The 26453-nt window shown below is 55.3% G+C and overlaps 1 protein-coding gene across 2 annotated transcripts in view; it reads right to left on the bottom strand.

Annotated features, from left to right (window-relative positions):
• EMID1 (EMI domain containing 1) overlaps positions 1–16053 on the bottom strand; it is a 40984-nt gene extending 24931 nt beyond the window's left edge. For both annotated transcript variants that reach the window (XM_081252192.1, XM_081252193.1), the window contains exons 1-3: positions 15885–16053; positions 8375–8488; positions 7805–7908 (exon numbers count right to left, since the gene is read on the bottom strand). In XM_081252192.1, coding sequence (XP_081108318.1) covers positions 7805–7908; positions 8375–8488; positions 15885–15985 — 319 coding nt within the window. In that variant the 5' untranslated portion in view covers positions 15986–16053. The remainder of the gene's footprint in view (positions 1–7804; positions 7909–8374; positions 8489–15884) is intronic.
• Between the last annotated feature and the right edge of the window lie 10400 nt (positions 16054–26453).

Here is a 26453-nt window from a genome sequence, read left to right as displayed (position 1 = left end):
CTGGGTCACACAGCATGAACTGGGCTGAGCTGGGACAAGGCGATCAACCTGACGGGGCTGGGGAGAGGGGCTGGCAATGGGTGGGGGCCATGCGTGAGGCTGGGGGCTTCTCCAACAACCCCAGCAAGCTGCATGGGTTAAGAGCTTAGAGTCAACAGATGCAAGGTCAGGTCCCAGCCCTGCTAATTGCTGACCTGTGTGACTTGTCCTCCCTGGACCTGCTGATTTTCCCATCTGTAAAATGGGATCATAAGGTCTCTACACCTCCCGGGCTGGTGGCAGGTCTGAGGACGGCCATGCATGCAAAGGGCTTGCTGAGCACACACAGGGCCTGGGATGCAGTAGGTGCTCAATAAACACAGCAATGTCACCATCCACCCTCTCCCTGCCCCACTTGGTAAGAAGACACTGAAGTGGATCCAGCTCTGGTTTTAAATGAAAACCAGAGGGAGGCTGGCTGCCTGGGAGGGCACGGGGGGCCTGTTCCAGGAGACCACCCCTGCCGCCACCCCTGTGAGGAGCAGGCCATCTTGGCTGGTCTGGCTTTGGGGACCTGGTTCTCTCCACAGCTGGAGGGTTGGGCTGGCCAAGCCAGGGGCGGGGGGCGCAGCTGGAGGGGCTCTGAAGCCAGCAGTGGCAACTGCCCCGCCCCCCACCGCCAGCCCAGGCCTGCCTTTTAAGGCCGCAAAGTGTTGCCTGGGGGGAGACAAGAGCCAAATAAGGCACGGGCCTGGCAGCTCAGAGCCAGGCTGTGGGTTGGTGCAGGGAGTGAGAGGCGCCAGGAATTCAAACCAGACGGGTCCCTCTGGCCAACCCCCAGCAGGGTGGCTGCCAGACCCTCTCCGGGTCCCACCACGGGGCCTTCGCTCAGGCTGGGCCCGCATCCCCAGCATGCCCTCCCTGGGGGCCTGCGACTTGCCCTCTCACAGTGGGTAAATCTCACCTGGGATAGAAGAAGGGGGTTGGCAGCCCACAACTCGGGCAGGGGTTGGGGGCCCTGTGGGCAGAACAACAGCAGTGGGGGGTGGTAATGCCACCATGAGTCACACCCGGTGCTAAGCCCAGCTCGATCCTACAAGGTAGGTAATAATAATAACAGCCAATGTTGTGCAGTACTTATGCTGGGCCCGGCACATTCTAAGCACTTCTCATAAACAGTCTTAACTCACTGTCCTCACAAAGCCCTGTGAGTGGGTGCTAGTAACCCCTCTGCTTTACAGATGGGGAAACTGGGGCACAGAGTAGCTTGGTATTACCACCCCTCTGCCCCCCCCCACCCCATGCTCAGATAAATGGATGAGTGAATATGAATATTTCCCTTTGGGGGGGAAACAAGGCAGAGAGGTAAAGAGACTGGTCACCCAGCTGAAGGCTGGAGCCTGGACTGGAACCCAGGTTAGTCTAACTCCAGGGCCCGTCCTCCTCTCTCCTGGGCCACCTGGCACTGCAAGTCCCCCAGGTTCCCCTCGGCAGAGGCAGGGAGGCCCGGCGCCCATCAAGAATGCTTCCTGAGAAGAACAGCCTCGGTGAGCCCTCCTCATCCCCTTTGCTCCCAGGTGAAGATGTAAAAGGCCACTGGATGACTGCTTCCAGGAAGTCGACCAAAAGAAGAGGCCGTCCCTCCAACCCCATGGAAATTTGGGTTTTCTCTGGGATGAAGTTGGGCAGAGCGTCCGCCCTGCCCATCCTCCCCACCACCCTGCTACCGTCTTCCATTTTTTCCATGGCACTTTCCACCCTGTAACATGTTATCTGCTTGCCAGTTCCCCAGTCTGATCTTCCGCCCTCCTTGGCTGGAACGTGAACTCCACCAGGCAGGGACCTCGTCCGTCTTGTGAGTGGCTGGGGAAAGTGCCCGGCGCGCAGTAGGGCCTCAGGGCTTCACTAAACCTCTTGTTGAGGAATGCATGAATCACTGGCTGAAAATGAATTTAAAGCAAGCAAACAAAATAAAAGGCAAAATAATGTGGACGGCAGACATGACTGTCTTGGAAAAGAACATAAGGGTTCTAATGTCATGCCAGGGGGTCCCCGAGTTTTTAATCTGTGAACATATGGTTGGAAATTCTTTTTCAACTCACTTGCTTTGGGACATTTCACTGGGAGTCAGAAAGAACTAGAAAAACTAATGAAAGCATGGTCTGACCAGCAGTGCAGACATAACTGGCTCAAAGAAATTGTGAGTTAAAATTAAAAAAAAAAAAAAGAAAGTTTAAATAACAAAAACTGTCAAAAAGACCAGAAAATATTGGTTCTGGATTCAAGATTCACAAAAAATGGCCCCCCAAGCTCCCCCTAAATTCTAATAAACGGACAGAAATACTTTAAGGGATGAACCAGGTTGTAAATGGCCCTATACCACACAAAATTCCAGTATGTAAAAAGCCTAGGGCTGGGGGAGGTCTCCTGTGGGATAAAAATGTCACATCCCTCCCACCGGTGTTGAGCCAGGGCTCCTGGAGCGGGCCCCAGTGGGCTGAGAGCCCCCATCACCCTAGCCTGGTGGTCCACACTGAAGGGCCCCTCCCCAGCTCCAACCTTGACCTCCAAGGAGCTCCCTGCTAGTCCCAGGACCATAAACCCTGGCTCTACCCTGGGACCCTGACTGTGGGCCACTTCCCACCATCTGGGAGGTCCCGGCCAGCCCTACACACGCATACACACACACACACACACACACACACGCGCGCGCGCACTGCCTCCTCATCCCCACAGCCACTGCCCCCATGTCACCTCCTCCAGAAAGCCTTCCTGGACAGACCAGGGAACCCACCAAAGCCCCCCACCAACAAGCTCTCATCACTCCATCTTGACCTCCACAAGGCCAGTGCCATCTGCAGTTTCTAGCCCTGTGCCCCCCTAAGCAGCCGCCCTTCCCTCTGCCCAGTGTCTCATGTTCCTTCTCAACAGATCCTCATGAGAACACGGAGGCCCGGAGAGGAGAGGCTGCCCATCCACACGGCAGGGCCAGGGCAGGAGAAGAGGGGAGCGGAGCATGGTGTTTAAATCCCACCCTCAGCTGGGAACGGGGGTGTGAGACGTTGGCGGTGTCCCTGGGCTCCAGTTCTGACTTTCTCTCCGAGGGGCTTATGCCTTCATAACCCTCCCCCCAGGTCTGTTGGGTCCAGTGACCACAGACCACATGAGCGCAGCCTCCCCTGCCCCAGCCCAGCTCCCCTCCCGGGAATTTACTTTGCAAATGTAAATATTTGCTACTGTTGGCCTGAGCCAGGGTTTGGGGTCAGGGCTGGGGCTGGGAGCTCCAAGAACTCTCCAGCAGCCCTCTGGGAAGCCCTGGTCTGTCTGTCCTGGTCCCTCTGCGGGTAAAATGAGGTTCCCACTCATTTCCCATGCACCCACTTAACGCCAGACCCGTTCCAGGAACCAGAGGGACAGGATTAGTGATGAAAGGGTGGGGATCCTTGGAGCCAGGCGGGAGCGCCAAGAAGGTTACAGGCAGAGAGGACAGCCACTGCCCAGGCTCTGGGGTGGGAGAGAAGGCCATAGTGGGCCCCGGGCAAAACGGAGGGAGGGTGAGGCTGGAGCACCTTGCTGGGGCAGCTGGGAGGGCAGAGGGGGAGCCTCCCGGCTGGGGGTGGAGGATAAACTGGTGGGAGTCAGAGGTGGGGGCCACTGAGCCTCCCAGACAGGAGTGGAGTAGATGGGTGGCAGATATGGGCAAATTCCAGCAGCATTTAACCTGCAGGATTCTGAATCGGCAGAGTAAGGCACAGGCTTGGCACTGCACCTGGCATTTGGTTAGAGCACAAGAGCCATGTTTGGGAAGGGCCCAGCCCTGGACGGTGGAGAGGCCGAGGGGCCCAGGAAGTGCTGGGCTGGAATCTCCGTCTGCTTTTAAGCTTTTTTACTGTGTGACCCTGGGCAAACTTCTTCCCTTGCTGTTTCCCACCACAGAAGACAAGGGCTGTGGGGGTCCACGGATGGGGAAGGGACAGGTGTGAGGGGCAGATGGGAACAGTGAGGGGGAAAGTGGAGGCTGCCCAGCTCTGGGGGAGCCCATGGGGAGGGGAAGGTGAGGGAGCCCCCTCTCCTCTATCTTTCTATCTGGGAGGAGCTGGGGCTGAGGCTGGCTCCCATCAGTCCCAGCTATCTGAACATGTGCCCCACGAAGTCCTTGGCCAGCACTGCTGCAGAGGAAAGACCTCGGCTCTGGTCAGACTGAAGGGCTTTGAATCCAGCTGTGACCCAGAGCAAGGCACTCCTCTCTCCCAGCCTCAGTTTCCACAGCTGGACCTTCTGTACCGTGACATGATGGCACGATGCAGGTGAGTACAAATCATGGTGCCCAGCACAGAGGACAGTGGCAGCTTTCCTCCCCCTTTATGTCAGTGGCAGTCATAAAGTCTACATCATTATGACTGCAGGAGGGTCTGAGGCAGGGCAACATTGCAGACCTCAGGTCAGAGCCTTTGGGAGAATCCCAGCCATGATGTTTACTTGCTGTGTGACCTTGTGTGAGACCTATACCCTCTCTGAGCCTCACTTGCCTCATCTGGACAATGGGGTTGTTGGGTGAGAGATCGGTCTGCGGGGAGCCCCTAGAGGCAGGGTGATCACTACAGCCCTACCCTCAGCAGAGCCCAACAGTCCAGGCCACTCAGGGGATCAGGACCAGCCCACGTGATGCATTCTGGCCTTGGCCATTCCTTGCCCGTTGTTTCTGGTGGTAGCAGGCAGCCAGGTGAGAGCCTGGGCCAGTCTCCTCCCTGCCATCCAGCCCCAAGGCCTGGAGGCACTGGCAGATGGACGCTTGGTCAGACTGGTCCCAGTCCCAGCTCTCACATACTGAGTGACCCCAGGCCAACCCCCTCACCTCTCTGAGCCTCAGTTTCTCCATTTGTAAAAAGGGGCCCATTCTAGCCCCTTCCTCACGGTTGTCAAGAACATCAGAGAAGCCATCCTCACTCATTATCACGGAGTGAACACTCCCACTGTACAGATGGGAAAACCAGAGCTAAAAGCCATGAAGTCTGCTGGCCTCACAAACATCAAGTCCAGAGAGTAGAGGCCTGTTTGCTGAGCAGCTGACTGAGAAATGGGGTCTCAGAGCTGGGAGGCGGGGCAGACTCCCCAGCACAGGGGGCCAAAGGGGAGAGGAAAACATTTATTAAGTAGCTATGCTGGAGGCATGTCTCTGATCCTCTTAATAAGGTGTGAGGCAGGCACTTCTCCGTCTGAGGTGACTTTCAGATAGAGACGGGGTTCAGAGAGGTGAAGTGACTTGCCCCAGGTCACGCAGCAGAGCACGGCTGACCCAAGGCTGGATTCTGGAATGATAGGTGTTTCCTTTCCCTCTTCAGCTCACTCTGGGCCCTGTCGCCCCTAGTGACGCAGCTCTTTGACCTCAGGTCATGTCACAACACCGGACAGACCGCGAGGGCAGTCACCAGCAGGGAAAACAGCTGGGGGAGCCCAGCCTGAAGCTGGCTGTCATAGGAAGGGCAGGGTCCGGCGTGGGTCAGCAATGTCCTCATGCTTCCCCGTTCCCATTCCCAGGGCCCCAGCAGAGCAGTTTTCTAGAATATCCAGGCCTTGGCATCCCTTTACTCGGCTCCAACCTCATGGGTGTGGAGAGGCCCTTCCTGTCCCATTGGGCATCACGCCACGTGCTGCCCTCCATGGGCTGTGGCGCCACCTGCTTCATTTCACCCTTGCAACATCCCTGGGAGGCCGACTGTATGATCCTGCCCATTTCACAGGTGAGGACACTGAGGCCCAGGGCAGGAGAGCCCTAGGTGTTGCAAGAGCACAAGGCAGCTTGGTGCCCTTTAGAGAAGGTGCCCCTCCCTCTGAGTGGGCACGAGACAAGTGCCGCCTGAACTGCAGCCTCCCCCACCCCCGGCCCGATACCCCTGCACAACGACTCGCACGGTGCACGGGGAGTACCCGGCCCAAGACCACACAGCTGGTGTGTGGCAGAGCTGGCCCGTCCCCAGGCTGGAACCCCAAGGCCCTGCCGAGGGAGACGTCAGGGTTAGCCCGGCCCCAGTCCTTGTCTCGCACCCCCACCTCACCCCTGCGGCAGAGCCCCAACCCTTGGCTTGGTCGTGGATGCACAGCCTACAGCTGCTGCACTCAAGGGCATGGGCGCTGCCGCCACCTGCTCCACGATGGCCCCATAGACCTGGGAAGGTTTGCCCTTGGGAGGGGAGCCAGGGACAGAGTGGCCTATGTATGGGCAGGCGCTCTGCATCCAGGGGGCCCCACACCCTGGGGACTCGCCCCCTCCTTACCACCAGCTCCTCTGTGGCCTCCTTGGCAACAGATCCCCCTGGCTGGCTCCCCTCCTGCCCCTGGGGCCCTTCTGCCTCCCCCTCTTCCTCCCAGCATGCAGGGGAGGGCGCTGTTCCTGGCCCCCTCCCTTCCCTCCCTGTGTGCCCCTCCCAGCCTCCCACATCTGCCTTGGTGAGAGTCTCAGCCAGTCTCTTTCCCTGCCATCCAGCCCCAAGGCCTGGAGGCACTGACACATGGATGCTTGGTCAGGCTGGTCCCAGTCCCAGCTCTCACATACTGAGTGACCCCAGGCCAACCCCCTCACCTCTCTGAGCCTCAGTTTCTCCAACTGTAATAAGGGCTGCCTCTCTGTACTGGACCCCTGCTGGACGTCGGGCAGCTCCCCCCTACCTCTGGCTGCCCTGCTCCTCCCCCGCTGTGCTGGGGGCTCTCCCACCCCACATGGAAACCACCAGGCTCCCTCCCTGCCCCACTCCATGGGGAGTCTGCCCCCACCCCGTGTGACTTCACCTCTCTGGCTTCCGTTGCCCCATCTGTGAACCGGGGCTGCTGTGGGGTCTCAGGGAGGTGAAGTGTGTGAATCTCTCAAGAAACACCTAGGAATGGCGCTATAAGCATCACCTTCCCTTTATTCGGAGGCTGTGTTTCACACATCGGTGTTTCTGGAATCAGAATGCAACTTTCCACCGATAGTCACATTAATGTGCTACTTGGGGGCCCCGAATGCCTCTTTCTATTGAGGGGCCTATGGGCCTGGTTCTCAGGCTGGCTCTAGGCCAGTCCATCCTCTTTCTGGACATTCTTCGGAGCACACTGGGTTCAGCCAGGCAGTGAGGGTGGATGCAGCCTGGACCCCTCAGCAGAGGTAGGCGCCCTCGAGGAGACGGCGCTGCCGGTAGCTGTGTGGCCAGGGGAGGGGCGGGCTGCCTCCTCTGCGCCCCTGCTGGGTGCTTGGCCCCAAACCACCAAGCTGCACGCAGAGAAGGTGGTGGGTGAGAGGGGGGCCTCTGCCTGGGACACACTCCACACACAGGGTGCCCAGCTGAGTCCTCCCATCCCTGAGGGCCTGGGAGAAGCCAGGCAGACCTGGGTTCGAATCCTGCCACTTAGGAGCTGTGTGCCCATCCACGCCCTTGTGTGCCCATCACACAGCCTTGTTTTCCTCACCTGCAGACTGGGTGTAGCCATCCCGACCTTGCTGACCCACTGCACTAAGTGGTGCTTTGCTTCCCTGCACCGTTACCACCTCCCATGGAAATGTCCCCAAGTTTGGAGGAAAGGCTTGGGATGTGTGACCTAAGACGTGAGCTACCCAGCATGTATGAAATTCCTCCAGGGGTCCTGACAGTGTCCCAAGAGGCAGGTGGTCAACACCCGTGGGAGAGCAGACACCCACTGTGGCCGAGCTGTGTCTGGTCGGCAGCTCTGTGCAGCAGCCCCGGTAAGTGTGGCGCTGCGCCCTTGAGCACCTACCGACTCAGCGACGGTTTACAGTTCCCTCCCACAGACCTGAGGGGAGGCACCTGGTCTGCGCTTGGGGCAGTCCTACCTTCCTCGCAGCTGGACCCCGAGCGCCCAGGGCAGCACCTCCACTCGCGGGCTGTCACCGTCTTGTACATCACCTTGTATGTGGGTCTCACCACGGTTCTGTAGCTGAAAGAGTGCCCACGTGGCCTGGTTCAGATGGGCCTTCCGCCATCCCTCCCACCATCCATGGGGACAAGCCCAGAGCCTCCAGGGTCCTCTGCCACCTCCAGGTCCCTCTGGAGCCTCTTTCCTCATGCATTCTGGGCCTCAGCCCTTCCATTCCCTCCCCAGCCCCCAGCTGGGGAAATCTAGAAACCAACTGGACAGGAAGCCCTTGCGAGCTGGGCTAGATTGTCCCCAGCGGTGAACGCTCACTGAGCGAAGGCGTGCAGGTGAATGCTGGAATCCCTCCCCCAGGAAGGCCCAAGAGCCAAGGGGAGGCGCTGGGAATGGATAATGGTCCCTTTGTCCGCCCACCCTTGGGGTCCCAAGCATCTCCTGCACGGGGTCTCAGCCCCAGCACCAGCTCTTTGACCAGGCCGTGCCGACAGCGGGAACGCCAGCAGCTCCTGCACCACGCGGTCTCGCTCACCTGTTCCCAGGGCAGCTCATGGGCCAGGGGCAATTCTGCAGCACGCGCTGCAGGTAGGTGCCATTCTGCACATGGCACGAGATGGTGCGGGTCACCACGTATGAGCACCAGTTCCTGAAACAGACCAGCAGAGAGGAAGCTCAGGTGCCACTCGCAGCCCATGTTCTCTCTGGGAGCCCCGAGTCTCCAGGCAGGGAGACCCCTAAGTTCTCCAAGTTCTTTGGGCCCTGGAGGGAGTCTCTGAGCTGAAGTGGCTGAGCAGTGAATTCCAGAACCCTGGAGGGGACAGCTGTGCTGGGTGCTCTCGGAGGTCTTGGGGAACGAGCTGCAGGGGGCCAGACGGGAGCAGGGCATCTTGACTGGGGCTCTTCCTCCTCAGCATCTCCTTTCCAACCCTGACCCGTCCAGGCCACCACCGCCTCCCACCTCCCACCTGGACAAGGGCAGTGAGTGAGTGTCTTTCCCCTCACTCTCTCCCCAGGGGGAGGGTCAGACAGTGGAAACCTGGCAGTGTCCCTCGCCTAGCCCTGCCCTCAGCCCTCCAAGTCTCCTGCTCCCACTCCCGCTGTGGACCCCTCACCTCCAGGCCTTTGCTCATGCTGGTCCTGGTGCCTGTCAGCTCTTCCCTTGCCCTCTTCCACCTCCACCCCCATCTCAATAGAAGTGATGGTTCCCTGCCTGGGATCCTAAGTGCTCTGTATCCCTGTCATGCTGAACTAAGCTGGTGATTCATGTCTGCCCCCCCTCCCTCCCTGAGGCATGTGAGAAAGAGGCTCTGTCTCACTTATCCTTAGGTCCCCTCTGTGTGACAGCTGGGATGCACAATCAATATCCCAAGCATGGAGGACTGACTTTTTCAAATGCCAACAAATAATCATCTTGCACTGCACATACTGAGCACCTACTGTATGCTAAAGGTATTTACATCATCTTCCCACAGTGAACCAGAAAAACCCCCCCATTTAACAGAGGGGTAAACTGAGGCTCAGGGAGGGGAAGACAATCGTTCATGTTAAAGAGCTGGTGCATGGCGGATCTGGATTTGAACCCAGGAATGTGGACGGCTCAGCCTGGCCCCCACCTCCATCCCAGAGGCCCCATCAGCTCCCGTCTCCTCCCCACCACCTGAGCCACGGTCTGTGGATCTGTGAAGGCCTCAGCCTGGGAACCTGCTGACCCTGGGCTCCAGGCCACAAAGGAAAGTCTGGTGGGGTGGGGGCTCAAGCTGAGAAGTGTCACCTGAAACAGTCACTCCTTTCCCAGCACCAGCAAAAAAACACGGGCCCGTGACCCCGTGCAGGGCTGAGGGCCGATGAGCACCTGGAATGTCCCAGCCATCACAGAGGTGCCTGCCACCTCGGAAACCCAGCCCTGCAGCTGCGGCCCCACCCCCACCCAGCCCACCTGAAGGAGAAAGTCTTTGGCGGGGACCAGTTGACAAACTCGCTATGGGACTCTGCAGAAGTCCCTTCACCGTTCTGTGTCACACTGAAATCAGTCCAAGAGGAGGAAACACCCTGGCCAACCGCACGGAGGTGGGAAAGCCAGAGAAGGGTGGCTCTGATCAGTCCAGTGATGGGGCAGGAGCTCAAAAGAGCCCTCGGCCAGGGAACCCACAGCAGAGGTGCCAGGCGCTTGTTACAGCACTGTCAGGAATGGTGCAAAACTGGAACAGCCTAAGTGGGACCCCTAGACACAGAGAACCAGGTGCTGTGACACAGTCCGAGGTCTCCATGTGCCTGCTTAAGGGGGAAAAAGTATGTGTGGACCAAGAGAATGACATTTCTATTAATACATGAAAAGCAGAGAAAGCCAAAAGACTGTAAATGTATGTACATATAAAGCTATGTGTGTATTTTTTTTTAAATTTTATTTGGCCACGCTATGCGGCTTGTGGGACCTTAATTCCCCAACCAGGGATTGAACCCCGGCCCTTGGCAGTGAAAGCACGGAGTCCTAACTGCTGGACGCCAGGGAATTCCCTATGTGTGTATTAAGTGAGGAAAAATCACATGCCTAGATGAGTTCCATCCACTCAGTCCGCTGTGCTCACAGTAGCCTCCATTTACCATGCCAGGAGCTGTGCCCAGGGCCTTCCACACACCTAACTATAAGTGCCACTTTACAGATGGGAAGACTGAGGCTCTGGGGTCTGGGATGTGCCCTGGGCACCCACGATGAGCGACACAGTCACGGTTGGAACTCAGCTTTTTCTAACCCCAGGGCTTGTGCTCTTAACCACAGGCTGGAAATGTTTCTCCTAATGAGCAAGTGGGGATTTTATACGTTTAAAAAGATGCATTTCAAAAAGGCCCCCCAGTGCTTGCTTCGGCAGCACATATACTAAAATTGAAACGATACAGAGAAGATTAGCATGGCCCCTGTGCTAGGATGACACGCAAATTCGTGAAGCATTCCATATTAAAAAAAAAAAAAGGTTCTGAAGAACCTAGGGGCAGGAAAGGAATAAAGACGCAGACGTAGAGAATGGACTTGAGGACACGGGGAGTGGGAAAGGTAAGCTGGGACGAAGTGAGAGAGTGGCATGGCCATATATACACTACCAAATGTAAAATAGATAGCTAGTGGGGAGCAGCTGCATCGCATAGGGAGATCAGCTCCATGCTTTGTGACCACCTAGAGGGGTGGGATAGGGAGGGTGGGAGGGAGACACGCAAGAGGGAGGAGATATGGGGATATATGTATATGTATAGTTGATTCACTTTGTTATAAAGCAGAAACTAACACACCACTGTAAAGCAATTATACTCCAATAAAGATGTTAAAAAAAAAAGGCCCCCCACCCGTTAGAGCCTCTGGGTCCCCAGAGCTGTGGTTTAAAACCCACTGGGATCTTGTTTGGGGGGGACATAAGCCCCTTTGGAGACTGATGTGAGTTGTCGCTCCTCCCTCCAAAAATGCATAAAACTTGGGGTACAAGTTCAGGGGGACTCAGGGGCTCCCTGAGCCTGTGTGATGTCCCCCAGGCTAGCCCAGGGGCTCTGTGAGTGGAGGAAGGAGGGAGGGAGGGAGCAACCTGGGCAGAGGACGGCCAGAGCGTGGGACACAGGAGGAGGGCCCTGGGCACGGACTGAAGACTCCATGCCAGTGTACAGACTCACACACATGCATACACATCAATATGCACACACACATGCAGACATGAAAGCACACAGGCTCCATGTGCACACACAGACCTACAGAAGCGTGCGCACGCACACACACACTATAGCACGCAATCAGACCAAGATCAATCTGGCAGGACACATAACCACAGAAATGACTGTCCAACTTGCACTCGGGCCCACACCTGCAGACACAGGGCCGTGCGTGCACCTTCACACACAAGTGTGCACACCCCCCCCATGCCCAGCCCCTGGACTGGACTGGGGGAGGCGGGCCTGTGACTGCCCACAATTGCCCTAGCAATTCTTCTGACCACGGGGGAGCCAGAGAAAACAATTTTTTTCTTCTTCTTACTTACTTAAAATCTCCCCCATGTGAGTTGCTGCCTGGTTCCCTGGTTTATTTCCGACCAGCTGGAGTTTGCTCGAATCCCCTGCTTAGGAGACACGGAGCTGATGGCCGGCTAGCAGACATTTTAGACAGGAGGGGACACTCTGGCCAGGTGGGGTTCAAGGTCAGCCCCTCGTGCCCTCCACCTGGGGGGTCACCAATAATTAATGCTGCCCCTCCGTGGCCTTGAAGATCCAGCCCCACTGCTGCCAGGATAAGCCCGAGCTCCTCCGCAGGGTCCTAGCCTGGCTCCGCCACCTGCCCACCCCTCCGGCCACTTTCCAGGGGCGCTGCTGGCCTGAAGTCCAGAGCCCACCACGCTGCCCGTCGCCCTGCAAGCCCTGACCGCTGGGTCCTGCACACTTGCGCTGCTGCTCTTCCTCCTTCCTGCCCTCCCTCCCATGCATGTCTTCTCCCCACCTCAGATCTTTGCATAGGAGATTCCCTCTGCCTGGAAAGCCCTCTCCCTGCTCCAGCAAACTCCTATTCATCCCCTGGGTCTCAGTCCTGAGACTCTGGGCACAGTTGGGCACCTGCAGGGGCCCCCCTCAGCCACTCACAGCAGCCCTGAGCTTTTTCCTCCCCCGATGGTGCTGGGGGAGGGCGCTGGCAGGGACCAAGCCAGTATGGGGCTCAGCCCGGGGGCGCTCAGAGAGGTTTGCTGAATGACTGAGAACAGACAGTGGCCCTGGGCAGAGGAGCCAGGACCCAGGTTCCCAGAGATGGGTGCAGTCCTTGGAGGCCCTGCCCCCATCCTGCTGCCCTTGGGAGCTTCTTTTCTGGGGTGTGGTTTGTGACAAGCTGCCCAGGAACTGGATGACGCTGGCTTACCTCCTGTGGGATGGGACAATGGCAGGGGCTGGGAGGAGGCAGCACCTCTCCTGGGCCTGCCACTTCTGCCCACTCAGCACCTCCTGGGCCTCCAGAGGCTGCCGGGAGGAGAGAAAACAGGCCAGACCAGCTCGGCCTGGCACTGGCCGCCCCCACGAGGGGCCCCCCCGCATCTGCCCTCCACCCCCTGCCATGAGGAGCTCAGGGGACTTTGTCTCCACGAGGCCCAGGGCTGTGATCCGGAACAGTGATAGGGGCTAATTGCAGGAGGCAGCCAAGCGGGCTGGGGGCCAAGGGCCGCTATGAAAAGGAGAGGAAAGAAAGAAGACCCACAGGGTGGGGGTGGGGTGAACAGAGCCCGAACCCCACACCAGAGGCGAACCCCACACACTGGCTCTGCTGCTTCCTAAGTTGGTGACCTTGGACAAGGCCCTGACCAGCTCGGGGCCTCACTTTGTCCATCTGCAAATGGGGACAGCAGACACTCCTCCTGCAAGGGAGGTTTCATGCAGAGCCCTTAGCGCAGTGCTGACGGCTTTTGGTAGTTCTTGTTCCTGGACCGTGACATAGGGCCCACACCAGGCAGCTGTGGTCCAGGGCCTTCCCTGAGGGACACCAGCACTGTACCTTCTGCACAAGGTCCTCCCCTTGACTTTGGGATAGGGATTGTCAGGCTCTGCATTTTACCAAGTGGAAACTGAGGCCCCAAGAGAAGTCACTTACCCAGGTCACCCCTGTGGGTATAGCGCTGGGATCTGAGCTCCCAAGGGAGGGGGTGGGGAAGAAAATTCTCCACTCTCCTTGACTCTTGGATTTGCCCAAAGGAAGCCAGTACTGCAGGGGAAGAAGCCTGGACCAGGACACCCGTGACGGCTTCAACTCTAGAGCCACAGCACTGAGACACTGAGATGGGTCATTAAAGGCTGGAAGGGCCCTCAGAGGGGCAGGAAGCACCCCCAGCAGGGACTGAGGGGGCAGATAGGGGCAAGGGCGAGACAAGGCAGCTCTGCACAGCCCTGGACACCCTGGTTCCGGGGGTCTCAAAGTCTTGCCACATTCTTGGGCCTGGGGGCGGCCCCTTGGATGCCTTCCCGGGCCTCCCCCTCCCCAGGCACAAAGCCTCTTTTCTCCCTCTGGTCTCTTGGCTGCCAGGGGGTGCCTGGGGCACTGGGATAGGGGTGGAGGGAGGGCTGATGGGGAGCAACATCCCCATGCCGTCTCCAATGATGCTGGGACGGGGCCACAAGGGGAGGTCCTGGCAGCCAAGAACCACAGATTCCTTGGCTAAGGGGTCCCTCCCCTCACTCAATGTTGGTCATAGCAGGAACCACTGTACATCAGGCCCTGCACTGGTTCCTCCCGTGGGGGACTGTCCTCAGGCCTGTGTGCAGGGGATGAGGGGAGGGAAGAGGGGAACTGAGACCTGGGGCCCTGAAGAGACCTGCCTGAGGTCACACATTGAGTGGGTGACAGAGCCAGGAATAAAACCCTGCTCTGAGGCCAGAGCCCCTAATTCCTAACCACAACCTGCAAACCTTTCTCAGCTCCCCAAGCTGACAAAAGCTCGCCCTCCTCCAGGAGAGCTGCTGGGGTGAAAAGTACACTGGATCTGGAAACTGACTGACTTAGATTGAGGTGCCTTTTCCTCTCTAGATGGGGTGACAGTCCCCAGTGACCACCAGATACCTGCCCACAGACACCATCCTGCTCCCACATAGCAAGTCCTGGGGGGCCAAGGAGCCCAGGCTGGGAGGCAGTGGACTGGCTGAACGGGCAGTCCAGGCCTTATGCCTTCTCAACCATCATCCTGAGCTTGACACTGGGGACCCTGGGCGTTCACATCCTCGCCCTAGGCAGGTCATTTCTCCTCTCTGAGCTTCATCTTCCTTCTCTATGAAATGAGGACCATAAAAATGTGTGCCTCCCATGGCAGTCGGGAAGATTCTGGAGGGTATAGGTACAGGTGAAATGCCAGCCCAGGTCAGCATGCATGGTGGTGGCTGTAACATCTGCCAGCCGTCCGTCCCTGTCTCAAGACAACTGCTCCTCTGGCCTCTGATGCCACAGCCACCTCTGCCCTCCAGCCCTGCCCATGTCAGCTGCTCTTGCTAGCCCAGCGGGGGCACGCTGGCCCCTGACCACTGGGAAAAGGGAATTTCTGAAAAGAATTAAAGAATTGAGCCCGTAGGGGGTGGGGGCCGGGCAGGCCTTTGAATGGGATGAAAAGGCCTGGAGAGGCCTGGCTACTCCGTATTGTCTGCCTCAGACAAGAGCGGCGGCTGGCCCTCGAAAAGGGACCCCAGCAGGGGCAGGGGCAGGGGCAGGGGCTACAGCCAGGACAGGGGCCTGGGTAGGTTCAAACAGTGTCACCAAGGCCAGAAAGACACAGATTTGAATGCCAGTTCTTCTATTAATGGTCAATGAGCCTAGAAGATTATGTTAATTCTCTGGGGCCTCAATTTGCTCATCTGCTAAATGGGGACAAGTGTTCCCTACCTCATTCAATCCTTGAACACTGCACGTAAAGGGCCCCCTCACTGGTATTGGGAGATGCTCCATAAACACCACCAGATAGAATGCTCCCTGCTCCTCAGAGAGCAGCAGGAAGACAGAGCACTTGCTCCCAGCACAGTCCAAAATGCCAGGTCCCTGGGGGCCGACACTGACCCTCAGTCTGTGAAACTCCACCCCAGTCTTCGTCCTTTGAGGGAAATAGCTGGGATACTAAAAAAAAAGCCAGGAGCAGAGTAAAGCGGGGAGGGTCCCCCAAGTGTCAGCTAGAGGGTGCCCTGGGCTTCTCCTATGTGCAGGAAGGGGGCCCTAGGGAGAGGGTGGGGGAAGTCTTGGTGGTTTCCTCCCTCGGGGGAAACCACCCCCTGCGGCTCTGGAGGTGAAGTGGTGGGGGGTGGAGAAGGCTGTCGGGGGACTGCCGGCTCTGTATACGTGAAGTAGGTGACCCCCGCAGGGCCTGGAGCTTCTGCCAGATAGCGGGGAGGCCCAGGATTCCTGCCCCAACGCGGGCTGGCAATGAGGTGGGGAACCGGGTCCTTTCCCAATCCCGGGCTTGCACGGAGTTTGGGGCGGGGGCGGTGCCTGGAGTCCCTTTCCCAACCCCGGGCTGGCAGGGCACAGAGGTGGTGCGGGGGGTGGGAGCAGCCCTTACCTGCGTGCAGAGAACGGGGCTCCCCCAACGCTCCACGCGGCGCTGCCTCCCGGGAGCAGAAGCCCGAAGCAAAGCAGCGCCCAGGCCCGCGGGCCGCCCATGTTGCGCCCGGCGCCCTCCGCGCGCGGCCCCTCGCCGTCGCCTCCAGCCTGGCGTCCCCGCCCGCGCAGCCAGCCGCCCAGGACGCGCGGATCCCGGTTCCCAGCGCAGCGGCGGGAGGGCGGGCGGGAGGCGGGCGCGGGGCGGGGGCGAGCGTTCCCGGCCTCGCCCGGCCCCTCCGCGCGGCCCCCCGCCCCTTGCGCCGCCGCTGCCAACCCGGAAGGAGCCCCGGGGGGCCGGGGGGCCGGGCGCCCCCGCCAGGAAGGTCACCAGGTGCCCACCTGAGCCTGGCGCCCTGCGCCGCGTGGCCCTTTTGGGGGCGCGGTGCCAGTTTCGAGGTGCCCTCCCACGTGTTGCAAAGTGGGGAGCTGAGGCCGGGCCACGGTCTCAGACGCAGCCAGGACCCAAACCCAACAAGCCTGGGCTAATGATGCGGGGGCCTCATCCCCTCTCGACATTTTTGAGGGTTCTAGTTCCCGAGCCACGAGGGACGGTCCATCCATGCAACAAATGCTTCCTGAGCAGTGAACGCCACTGTGTGCAGGGCACCTCACCTCCGCTTCACACCGTCTCTCGGTTTAATCTTCAAACCACTCTGGGTGAGGTGGGCACAATTATCCCCATTTTACAGAGAGAAAAAAAGAGGCCCAGGCACTCGTAGTCCCCCTGGGAGAAGACCTGGGCTGACCCCATAAAGTCAGTGTCCACTCTTATCACCATTTTACAGATGGAGAAACTGAGGCAGAGAGGAGATGTCATCTGCCTAAAGCACCCCATCAGTGGTTGGAAGAGCTAGGATTCAAATCCAGGTCTCCTGACTTCAGAGGGGGTGTCAGCTCTTTAGCACAATTAAGGAAGAGTGCAGACATCAGTTGCTCTGGGCCTGGGTTTCCCCATCAGTGACAAGGAAAGGACTGGCTTACAATGGAGTTACTTCATCTGGGGTACATGGAGTTACTTCATCTGGGGTACATGTGAATCCCACCAAAGTGTATGAAAGTATGGTGTGTGTGTGTGATACATATGTGTGCAGGTGTGATGGAGGCATGTGAAATGTGTGATGCCTGTGTGCATGTGTGTGATGTATGTGTCTGTGACAGAAGTGTATGTTTATGTTCTCATCAGAGGGCACCCAGACCCTCCCCAAACTCCAGGACAGTCTCTGACCTCCCCCCAACCCCCTTCTGCCAGAACTAATGGGCAGCAGGCAGTCCCAGGCTGGTGAAGCCCCTACCACCCTGGCAGTGCACCAAGGACCTGTCCTACGGGATCCTGCTGTGGCTTGTCCAGATCTAGGATCTCTGCTAGAAACACTCCAGCAAGAAGGGCATGCTGGCCCTGACCTCTGATTCCTGGGACTACCTCTCCTAGACTCACCAGAGCAGCACAGGGCCCTGGGCTGAGTCAGAGGGGGGAGGGTGTGCCAGTGGAGAGAGCCGACCCCTGTCCCCCAAGGGGGCAGGCAGTGAGAGCTGGGTTCAAACCCTCCCTCTGCCCCCTCTGCCCGTGTTAGCTTGGGCAAGGCCTGCCCCTCTCTGAGCCTCAGTTTCTCTTTGTAAGGAGAAGAGTTGCACGTTCCTTACAGGGTGTGTGCAGGAATGAGATATGCCTTGGCCCGCACAGTCCCCTGCTTCACGTGGTTCCCCCAAGGGCTCCTCACATCCTCCAACAACATCATCATGGTGCCAACTTTGCCCCCCTAGGGGAGCTGACTCCCTCCCTTCCATTTGTGATTTTTGGTCACCTCTATGTGCCATCTGTCTGACCCCCAAGAAAAGCAGCTTTGCACCTCTCTGGTTAGCTCTTATTTTTGACACAACTAGATCAGTTACTTAATCCTCTAGATAACTTGTCACTCTCAAGGGGCCATCTCATGAGATGGTCCCAGGCCCATCTGAGGCCTGGTCAGGTGGCCACGATCAAAACCCAACACCCTGGGCTTCCCTGGTGGCGCAGTGGTTGAGAGTCCGCCTGCCGATGCAGGGGACATGGGTTCGTGCCCCGGTCCGGGAAGGTCCCACATGCCGCGGAGCGGCTGGGCCCGTGAGCCATGGCCGCTGAGCCTGCACGTCCAGAGCCTGTGCTCCGCAACGGGGAGAGGCCACAGCAGTGAGAGACCCGTGTACCGCAAAAAACAAAACAAACAAACAAAAAACCCAACACCCCAAAGGGCACTTTGGAGGGTATGCAGCTCTTTAGGAAGGGGAAGTGCTGGGCAGTGGCTTCTGTCCTGGGAAGGCCCAGGAAGGCCACAGAATGAGGAGGCACTACCGCATCTGTTTGCAACATGTCTGAGATGCTCCTGTGATGAATGGCATACATGTTCCTTTATCACCAAACTCATGGGCGCTCCAGGCCACTGTGACTTTCTCCAGCAATGGATGCTCCCAGGAAAAGCTGTTATCAACATTTTGACATCAGAAAGGGTCCTATCCTTACTGAGGCTGGGGTCCCTTGGTCCAGGATATTTATTTAAAACTACAGCTAGACCCCCATGCCAGTGCAGCCTGGTGGTTACCACATAGGCTCAGTACCCCATAGGCCTAGGTGTCAATTCCAGAGCAACCACTGGACACTGTGTGACCCGGGACAAGTCACCTCCCCTCTTGGAGCCTCATTTCCTTGCCTGAAAAAACAAGGCAGTTTTAAGACATGGAAGCAACCTAAGTGTCCATCAACAGATGAATGGATAAAGAAGATGTGGTACATATATACCATGGAATATTACTCAACCATAAAAAAGAATGAAATATTACCATTTACAGAAACATGGATGGACCTAGAGATTATCATACTAAGAGAAGTCAGAGAGAGAAAGGCAAATACCATATGATATCACTTACATGTAGATTCTTAAAAAATGGTACAAATGAACTTATTTACAAAACAGAAACAGACTCACAGATATAGAAAACAAACCTATGGTTACCAAAGGGGAAAGCAGGGGAGGGATAAATTAGGAGTTTGGGATTAACAGATACACACTACTTTATATAAGATAGATAAACAACAAGGTCCTACTGTATAGCATAGGGAACTATATTCAGTATCTTGTAATAAGCTATAATGGAAAATAATCTGAAAAACTGAATATATATATATATATATATAACTGAGTCACTTGCCTGTACACCAGAAACTAACACAACATTGTAAATCAACTATACTTCAATTAAACAAACAAAAAACAAGGCAGTTTTTAAAGCTTTGGGTCTCTGTGCGGTGGTCCTGGGGCACAGTACGAGGCCCCCTTTTGAGGGCGCACTCTCCTGGTGGATATCAGCTTATTTTCTGGTCCTCTTTCCCCCCTGAGCAGGAAGGGCAGGAAATGCTGCAGGGACCTGGGTTTGGTCATTTGAGGTTTCAATGTTTGCTGAGATGGGGAGGAGAGGGGCCTGCTGGCTCAAGGCCCCTGTGGGTGGGGCCTCTTCCCTGGGGGGCTGATCTTCTCAGCTGCCAAGACCGAACCACAACCGCCAGTAACAACAGCAGCTTCCGGTTCGGTCTGAGCGCTGACCGTGTGCCAGGAGCCATGCTAAGCATTTTGCTTGCATTGTCGCCTGCCCTCTTCTCCCACACCCGGGAGGCCTCCATATTATCCCCAGGTGTGGGGCCCACGGCTGGTGAGTGATGGGTGCCGGCCTCTGCACTTACCCATTAGGCCCCACTGCTGCCCTCTGACCCTGCAAGGGGGTTTCTTTGGGCAAAAAGAGAACTCAGCTCAGATTTAGACTCTTGTCGGGAGGCTGAGGAGGTGAGAGGGAGCACATGCATAAACACACACACACACACACACACACACACACACATACACCAGGAGCAGGCCATGGGGTCTGGGAAACACAGCCCTTCTGCTGTGTATTCACTGACACATCCAGCCGGCCTAATCCAAACAGGAAATGCTGTTCTTCTAACAGCAAACGAACCTGGGTTGCAGCCTCGCTTCCCTGTGAACTGCCCCTGGAGCCTGTGCTAAGAACCTCGTCCCTCTGCCTATGTCCCAAGGACAGTCTCCCAGGCTCGGGGTGGGGAGGGCCCATAAAATTAGCCCTGCTTGCACACCAGCTTGTGTGAGCCGAGGTGCCCCAGTTGATCTGTACCCATGTCGTGCCCATTCTATAGGGGAGGGAGCAGCCCAAGAGGCCTGGGGGTACCGGAGCCTGTGGCGGCAGCCCCCAGGGGCCCAGTCAGCGCCAGCGCCATCGAAGCCTCTGCCCAGACAAAGGGCAGGGCCAGTGGGCCGGCCTTCCAGGTTAGGGAACAATGCCCGCTTTCTGTGCCTTTGATCTGGAGGCCTGGCCCTGCGGCCCCTCGCTGGGCCAGGGCGGGGATGCTGGGGGACCCAGAGAGCCTGCAGCTGCCCAGCCAAGTTATTTATGCTCCATGGAGCTGCCCTTCTCACCCAGTTCATTCCTTCCTCATGAAGCTGGGACTGGAGCTGGAAGGAGTGATGGGAGGAAGGAAGCTGTCGGAAAATCATAAATTAGGGCTCCGAGAGAGGGCTTTCCTGCCCTCCTCAGGAATCCTCAGGGGGAGAGACCGGCACCTTGGGTCAGGGGAGGAGGACAGGGTGGCAGCCAGGGCACCTGTATTTGGAGTTTGGACACCTGGATGTCTGCATGATCTACAGTGAGTCCCTTCTCTCTGGGCCTCAGTGCCCCCATCTGGAAAACGGGGGAGGGAGGGATACAAGACTTGGGGACTTTCCTGTGACTGTGCTTTGTTGACTGTGAAGAAATGGACAGATAAGAGGCCTTCTCCTTAACAATGTTTGTCCCACTTCCCTTCTTCTGGTTCCTTGCCCACAAATCCCCTCCTTTCTGCCCCCCCACCTTTGCCCTGTTTCCCTTCTTTGGGTATCCCTGGCTCTGCTTCTTTTTCCACATCTCTCCTCCTGCAAAAACAGACTAATGAGGTCTCCTTAGGCAACATCCACCTAGCTGGCAGGGTAGAGGTTGGCTCATTTACACTAGAGTGTTAATGACTGATATATTGAATGTTGTTAAATATTGGGGCCCAGTTAACAGGGATTCTTCCTCATTTAAACCCTAAATCACTAGTAGTGGGCTAGTAATCACTTCTAGGCTAGTAAGGGGGATGCTTGGTGACCAAGGATCTAGGAACAAGGTCTGCCAAGTGAAAGGGCCTTCTGTGTGGGAAAATATCCTTTTCCCGGCCACAGTGAGGTGAAACCCACCCCCTGCTGGACGCATCTGGAATGGTGGCCACAAGTCCCTGTGGTTTAGATGGACCTGGCAGGCACAAAGGACAGGCAAGAGGAGCCACTCAGAGCGGAGACCCTGGAGCTGCCTGCCAGCCCTGCCAGTCCCAGGAGGTGCCTGCTGGGCCAGGAGCATGTGGGCCTGCCCCACCTGACACCCCCAGGATGAATGGGTTCCACTCTGAGGAAGTGATTCTGAGGAGGAAGAGGAGAGGGAGAGAGAAAGAGCCAGAGAGAGATATAGAGATATAGAGAGATACTCAGGAAGAGAAAGAGAGCCAGCAAGCTGGAGACAGAGGGAGAGATGTCAGCCAGAGAGATGTAGAGAGAGGCAGATGGAAAGACAGAGAGACAGAAAAAGAGACAGACAGACACAGAGAGAAGAGCACTTGGGGAAGAGGACCCCAGGTTGTCGGTCTCAGCTCCTGTGGGGACCGGGCAGAGGGGGCAGGACCAGGGTGCCAACCCAGCACCATCCTCTGCATGACAGGCTCTGCCTCCCTCAGACCCACACTCCCATACCCCTAAGAGGCAGGAGGTAGTCCTTCTGCCATCTGCTGCCCTTGCCTGGCACTGGCTGACCAATGGGCTCTGGGCTGCCTGCATTGGTATAAATTGTGCCTGGGAAGCCCTGTTAGGCAGATGGAGCTGCTGGACCCAGAAGAGATGGATTTCTAGCCTGTGGCTTGGCCCAGGGAGTCATAAGTGGATGGACAGCATATGGGGCATGTGCACCCCTGGAGCGCCTGGACTCCACGCTCTCCCTGCCCTGCCCTCCTGTCCAGCCCTGCGGGGCCAAGACTGGATCCTCTCCATCTGCCCACTCCTCGGCTCTGTCCCTTCCAGCTTCCCCACCCTCTATGGGATGTGGCCTCAGTTTCCTTGGTGGCTTCTCACCTCCTCTCTGACCCTTCCAGTCTTTTTGGATCTTCCCAAAGGTGACTGGAGGTAGTTCCCTGTGAGGGAAATCTTCAGTGTCCCTGCTGCCCTCAGGGTGGGAACTGAACGTGGCCTGGCCTGCTCATCCTCCCTGTGTCCCAGACCCTGGGACACCAAAGCGAGTCTCCATCCTCCCAGCCAACCCTGTGCTCTCCAGCTGGACCGCAGGACATTTTTTTTTTTTTTTTTTTTTTTGTGGTACGTGGGCCTCTCACTGCTGTGGCCTCTCCTGCCGCGGAGCACAGGCTCTGGACCCGCAGGCCCAACAGCCATGGCCCACGGGCCCAGCCGCTCCGCGGCATGTGGGATACCCCCGGACCGGGGCACGAACCCGTGTCCCCTGCATCGGCAGGCGGACTCTCAACCACTGTGCCACCAGGGAAGCCCTGGACCGCAGGGCTTTCCCATCCCATCCCATCCCCTGTGCCTACCAATGCCCACTCCCCCTTCTGTCACAGCTCAGACATCACCCCCTCCCTGCCTCTGGGAAGGTGTCCCATACCAAGACTGGATCCAAGACTGGATCCAAGACTGGATCACATGTCCACTGGGCTTCTCCACTCACAGCGTTCTATGCAGGAGCCATCTGTTGATTTGTCTGATTCCCCTGATGGATCATAAATAGATGCTGGGCCCTTTCCGTAATCTTTCTAAGAGTACTAGGAAAACTACATACCCCAGAATCCATAAAGGATACACTGGGTACATAAATTTTTCTGCATTGAAAAAGAATAATATGATTAACTGTGGAAAAAATTTTCAACATATCAATCAGAAAAAAAGACAAATTTCCTCCACATATAAAGAGCTCTTACAAATCAATAACATCAATCAATGGCCCAATAGAGAAATAGACAAAAGTTATGAACAGACAACTCAGAATGAAAAGGCATTCAATTTCACTCAAAAGAAAAAATTGCAGATGAAAACTACAGTGAGATAGCACCTTCCAAAACTGATGGTAAGGACTTAAAATCTTTGATAAAATGAGTTGGCAAGGATGTGGAGAAATTGTCACTTCACATATGCCCTCTTTGGAGCACAGTTGGTAATATGTAATAGAAGGTAAAATGTGTCTTCCTTTGACCTAGTAATTCCACAGTGAGGAACTTTCTTACATGTATATTTGCAAAGAACAGAAAGAAATTAACTGCAGTACTATACGTAGTATCAAAAGACAGGAAACAACCTAAATGCCCCTTGCAGGAGACTAGTATATTAAGGTACACCCATCAGTGGAATGCTGTATTGCCAGTAAAAAGAACAGAGATAAGTGAAATGTGGCATACATATATTAGTCAGCCATTGAAAGGAACACAGTACTGATACATGCTCCAGCACGGATGAACCTTGAAAACATCATGCTGAGTGAAAGAAGCCAGAAACAAAAGGCTACATATTGTATTTATATGAAATGTCTAGAATAGGCAAATCCCTAGAGACAAAAATTAGATTAGTGGTTGCCTGACATGGAAAGAGGTGGGGCTCAGAGTAGACACAGGCAGACAGCGATGTGGAGAGAGCAGAGAGACAGCAGGAGGACAGGATGGTGGACAGGAGCAGGGGGAGGGGGGTGGGCAGCAATGACCTGTCTTCTACTGAGTCAGCCCCGAGCCTTAATCTATGTGCCTGCAGATGGCATGCATTATCACAGCTGCCCATGCAAAGGTGTTCTGCCCAGGAAAGGGAGGCCAGGGAGGCTGATAAACTGCACAGCTAGTGACCACAGAGTGAGACTCAACGTCTTGCTGCACAACCTTGGAGCAGGTGGTCGGGACAGTCCAGGTCCCAAATTGGCCCTGGGACCCTGCACTGTGCCCAGCCCCCTCCTGACAGGGCCCATTGGCCCATCTGGGCTGCTTGTGCGCTGCCCCAGTGGGATGTTCCCAGGAGCACAGCTGACCTGCTTAGACTCCTCCAGCAAGAAGGGCAGCCTGCTGTCAGGAAGGGGCTGACATTGTGGGGTCTGCAGCCCCCGCTTGGCCAGGAGGATGTTTCATTCCTGCCTGTATCTTCCTCACTGTGTGACCTTGGCCAAGTTGCTTCCCCTCTCTGAGCCTCAGTGTATTTGCCTGGAAAATGAGGATAGCAGCATTTGTCTCAGGGTAGGTTGCTAAGAGGAGAATTCAGATGAGCTCCTTATGCAGGGCCTGGCATATTCTGCTCAAGAAAAGTACCCACGTGACTCTGAGGCATGGTGTATGTAGTCTGCAGAATGAGAAATCTGGGCAGCTTGGGAACCTGACAGACAGAAGAGTCAGTCTTTGGCAAAGAGAATATTGGGGAAGAATTTGGTGTTTTCTAAAGGCCCTTTGTTGCTACTAGTTGTTGCCTGACATTCTTCTATTGGCCAATCTCTTGGACTAAAGCAAGGAAAACCCATGTTGAAATACAAAACTTTTCTCTAGGAGGGCTACTGTATTTTCTCAAGACTAGACTGAATAGTTTATCTACTGTCATCGTGACTGTGACTAGCTTTGCTGGCCCAGGGATCCGGTTCTTTTTAAAACTGGGGATAGTTTTGTTTGTACTCTGCCTGCAATTAGGAAGCTCTGCCACTAGGTGGCGCCTTGGGTTTGTACTTGCACATTAACGAGTGTTTTTTGTTTTTTGGGTTTTTGCCCCCTGAGTCACTCCTAGAAGTTACCTTTTGAGAAGAATAGATAGGGATACAGAGACACTCTTTAGTCTGGTGGAAAAGAGTGTTGTGATCACTTAGCAATGTCTACCCTGGATGAAGGAGTGGAAAGCAGCAGCTTCTGTGCCAGGCATCCAGCCACCTCTAGACTGTGCTTCTGAGTAGACAAGAATGTGTTTCTGTTTAATGATACTTTTTAGAATAAGTGGAGATCTTTAAAACACTTGATCGTGAATATTAGAATTACTAATCTCTGTTTAAGAAGGGATGCTTCTAAGAATTATTTTTGTAATAATGAACATGTAGTTTGGGAAAAGGTTTGCAGCAAGATATTTAAGAAAGCAAACATGAAGTTTCAGCCTTTCTTACTGGTCATGAATGGTTAAGAATTTCCATTTTTTCCCCACAATCATTTTAAAGATAGACACCTTTAATGCCTTTTCTTACCTGCTTTTTCCTATGTGCTCACAGGCAACTCTCATTCTTGGAGTTGAGATGTTCATAGCTTCCCTCAAGTCTGCGGCTGTCTGCTCACTCGACCTCTGTCTCAGTGAGCCCATTCTTGCAAGAAACTATAAAAGAACAAAAAAGGCGTTTTTGGCCGCACTCTCCTTAAGAATTGCTGGGTTTTACAAAATCACTCTTTTTCATCAGTAATCCCTCAAAGCCTTCTTAGAATCTTTTTAGTGGTAAAACATTATAATAATATCATATCATTAAATTTTTTCAAAAAGAAAATAAATCACTTGTAATCCATCTATCTTGATGTAATGATTCCCTAGATTTTTGTTTGGGGTTTGGGCTTCCCTTCTTTTTAGTGATTTTTTTTTGGCCAAAGAATGAGAAGTTCCAGCCCCATTGAAAATCTTTCCCCCACCTCCAGACAGCTGAAAATCCTCCTTCTTTCTTAGCTGTTAGCTAAACTCTTAGCTGTTTGTCCTTTGAAGTTAAAGCTGGTTTCATTTCTAATCTGCGCTGAATGGTTCTTTATTGATAGTCACATGAGAGATCAGAGGAAGCTGAATGCAAGGGCCAGGAGTTGTCACAGTTTCTACATACATGGCCCCCCGTTCATGATCCATATAAGTAAACAAGAGCAAAGGGATGTTTCCAGGGAAGGACACCAGATACCTTTGTTTATAGGGATTATGGGTGAGTCTGTATTTTCTTGTTTCTAATTTGTGGCTTTGGTGATCTCTCTTGTTTTGCGTTTGTAATTTAAAATATAAATTATTTTTAATTAAGAAAAACACATTCACCACACTTAGGTATAGACCCAAGAGAAATGAAAACATATATCCACACAGAAACTTGCACACAAAGGTTCACAGCATCACTATTCATCATAGCCCCAAAGTGGAAACAACCCAAATGTCCATCAGCTGATGAATGGATAAATAGTGGTCTATCCATATAACAGAATATTATTCAGGCAATAAAAAGGAATGCAGTGCTGACACATGCTACAACGTGGCTGAATCTGGAAAATAATATGCTAAGTGAAAGAAGCCAGACACAAAAGGCCACGTACTGTAAGATTCTGTTGGTATGAAATGTCCAGAATAGGGAACTCCATGGAGACAGAGAGATTAGTGGTTGCCTGAGGCTGGGGCTGGGGAAGGGGTGCAGTCGGAGGGAAATGGGTCGTGACTGCTCATATGTATAGGATTTC

Source organism: Mesoplodon bidens (assembly GCF_964165515.1).
Source record: "Mesoplodon bidens genome assembly, chromosome: 13".
NCBI classification, from domain to species: Eukaryota; Metazoa; Chordata; class Mammalia; order Artiodactyla; family Ziphiidae; genus Mesoplodon; species Mesoplodon bidens.
Note: the sequence above shows the minus strand (reverse complement) of the source record. Positions and strands in the feature narration are given on the sequence as shown.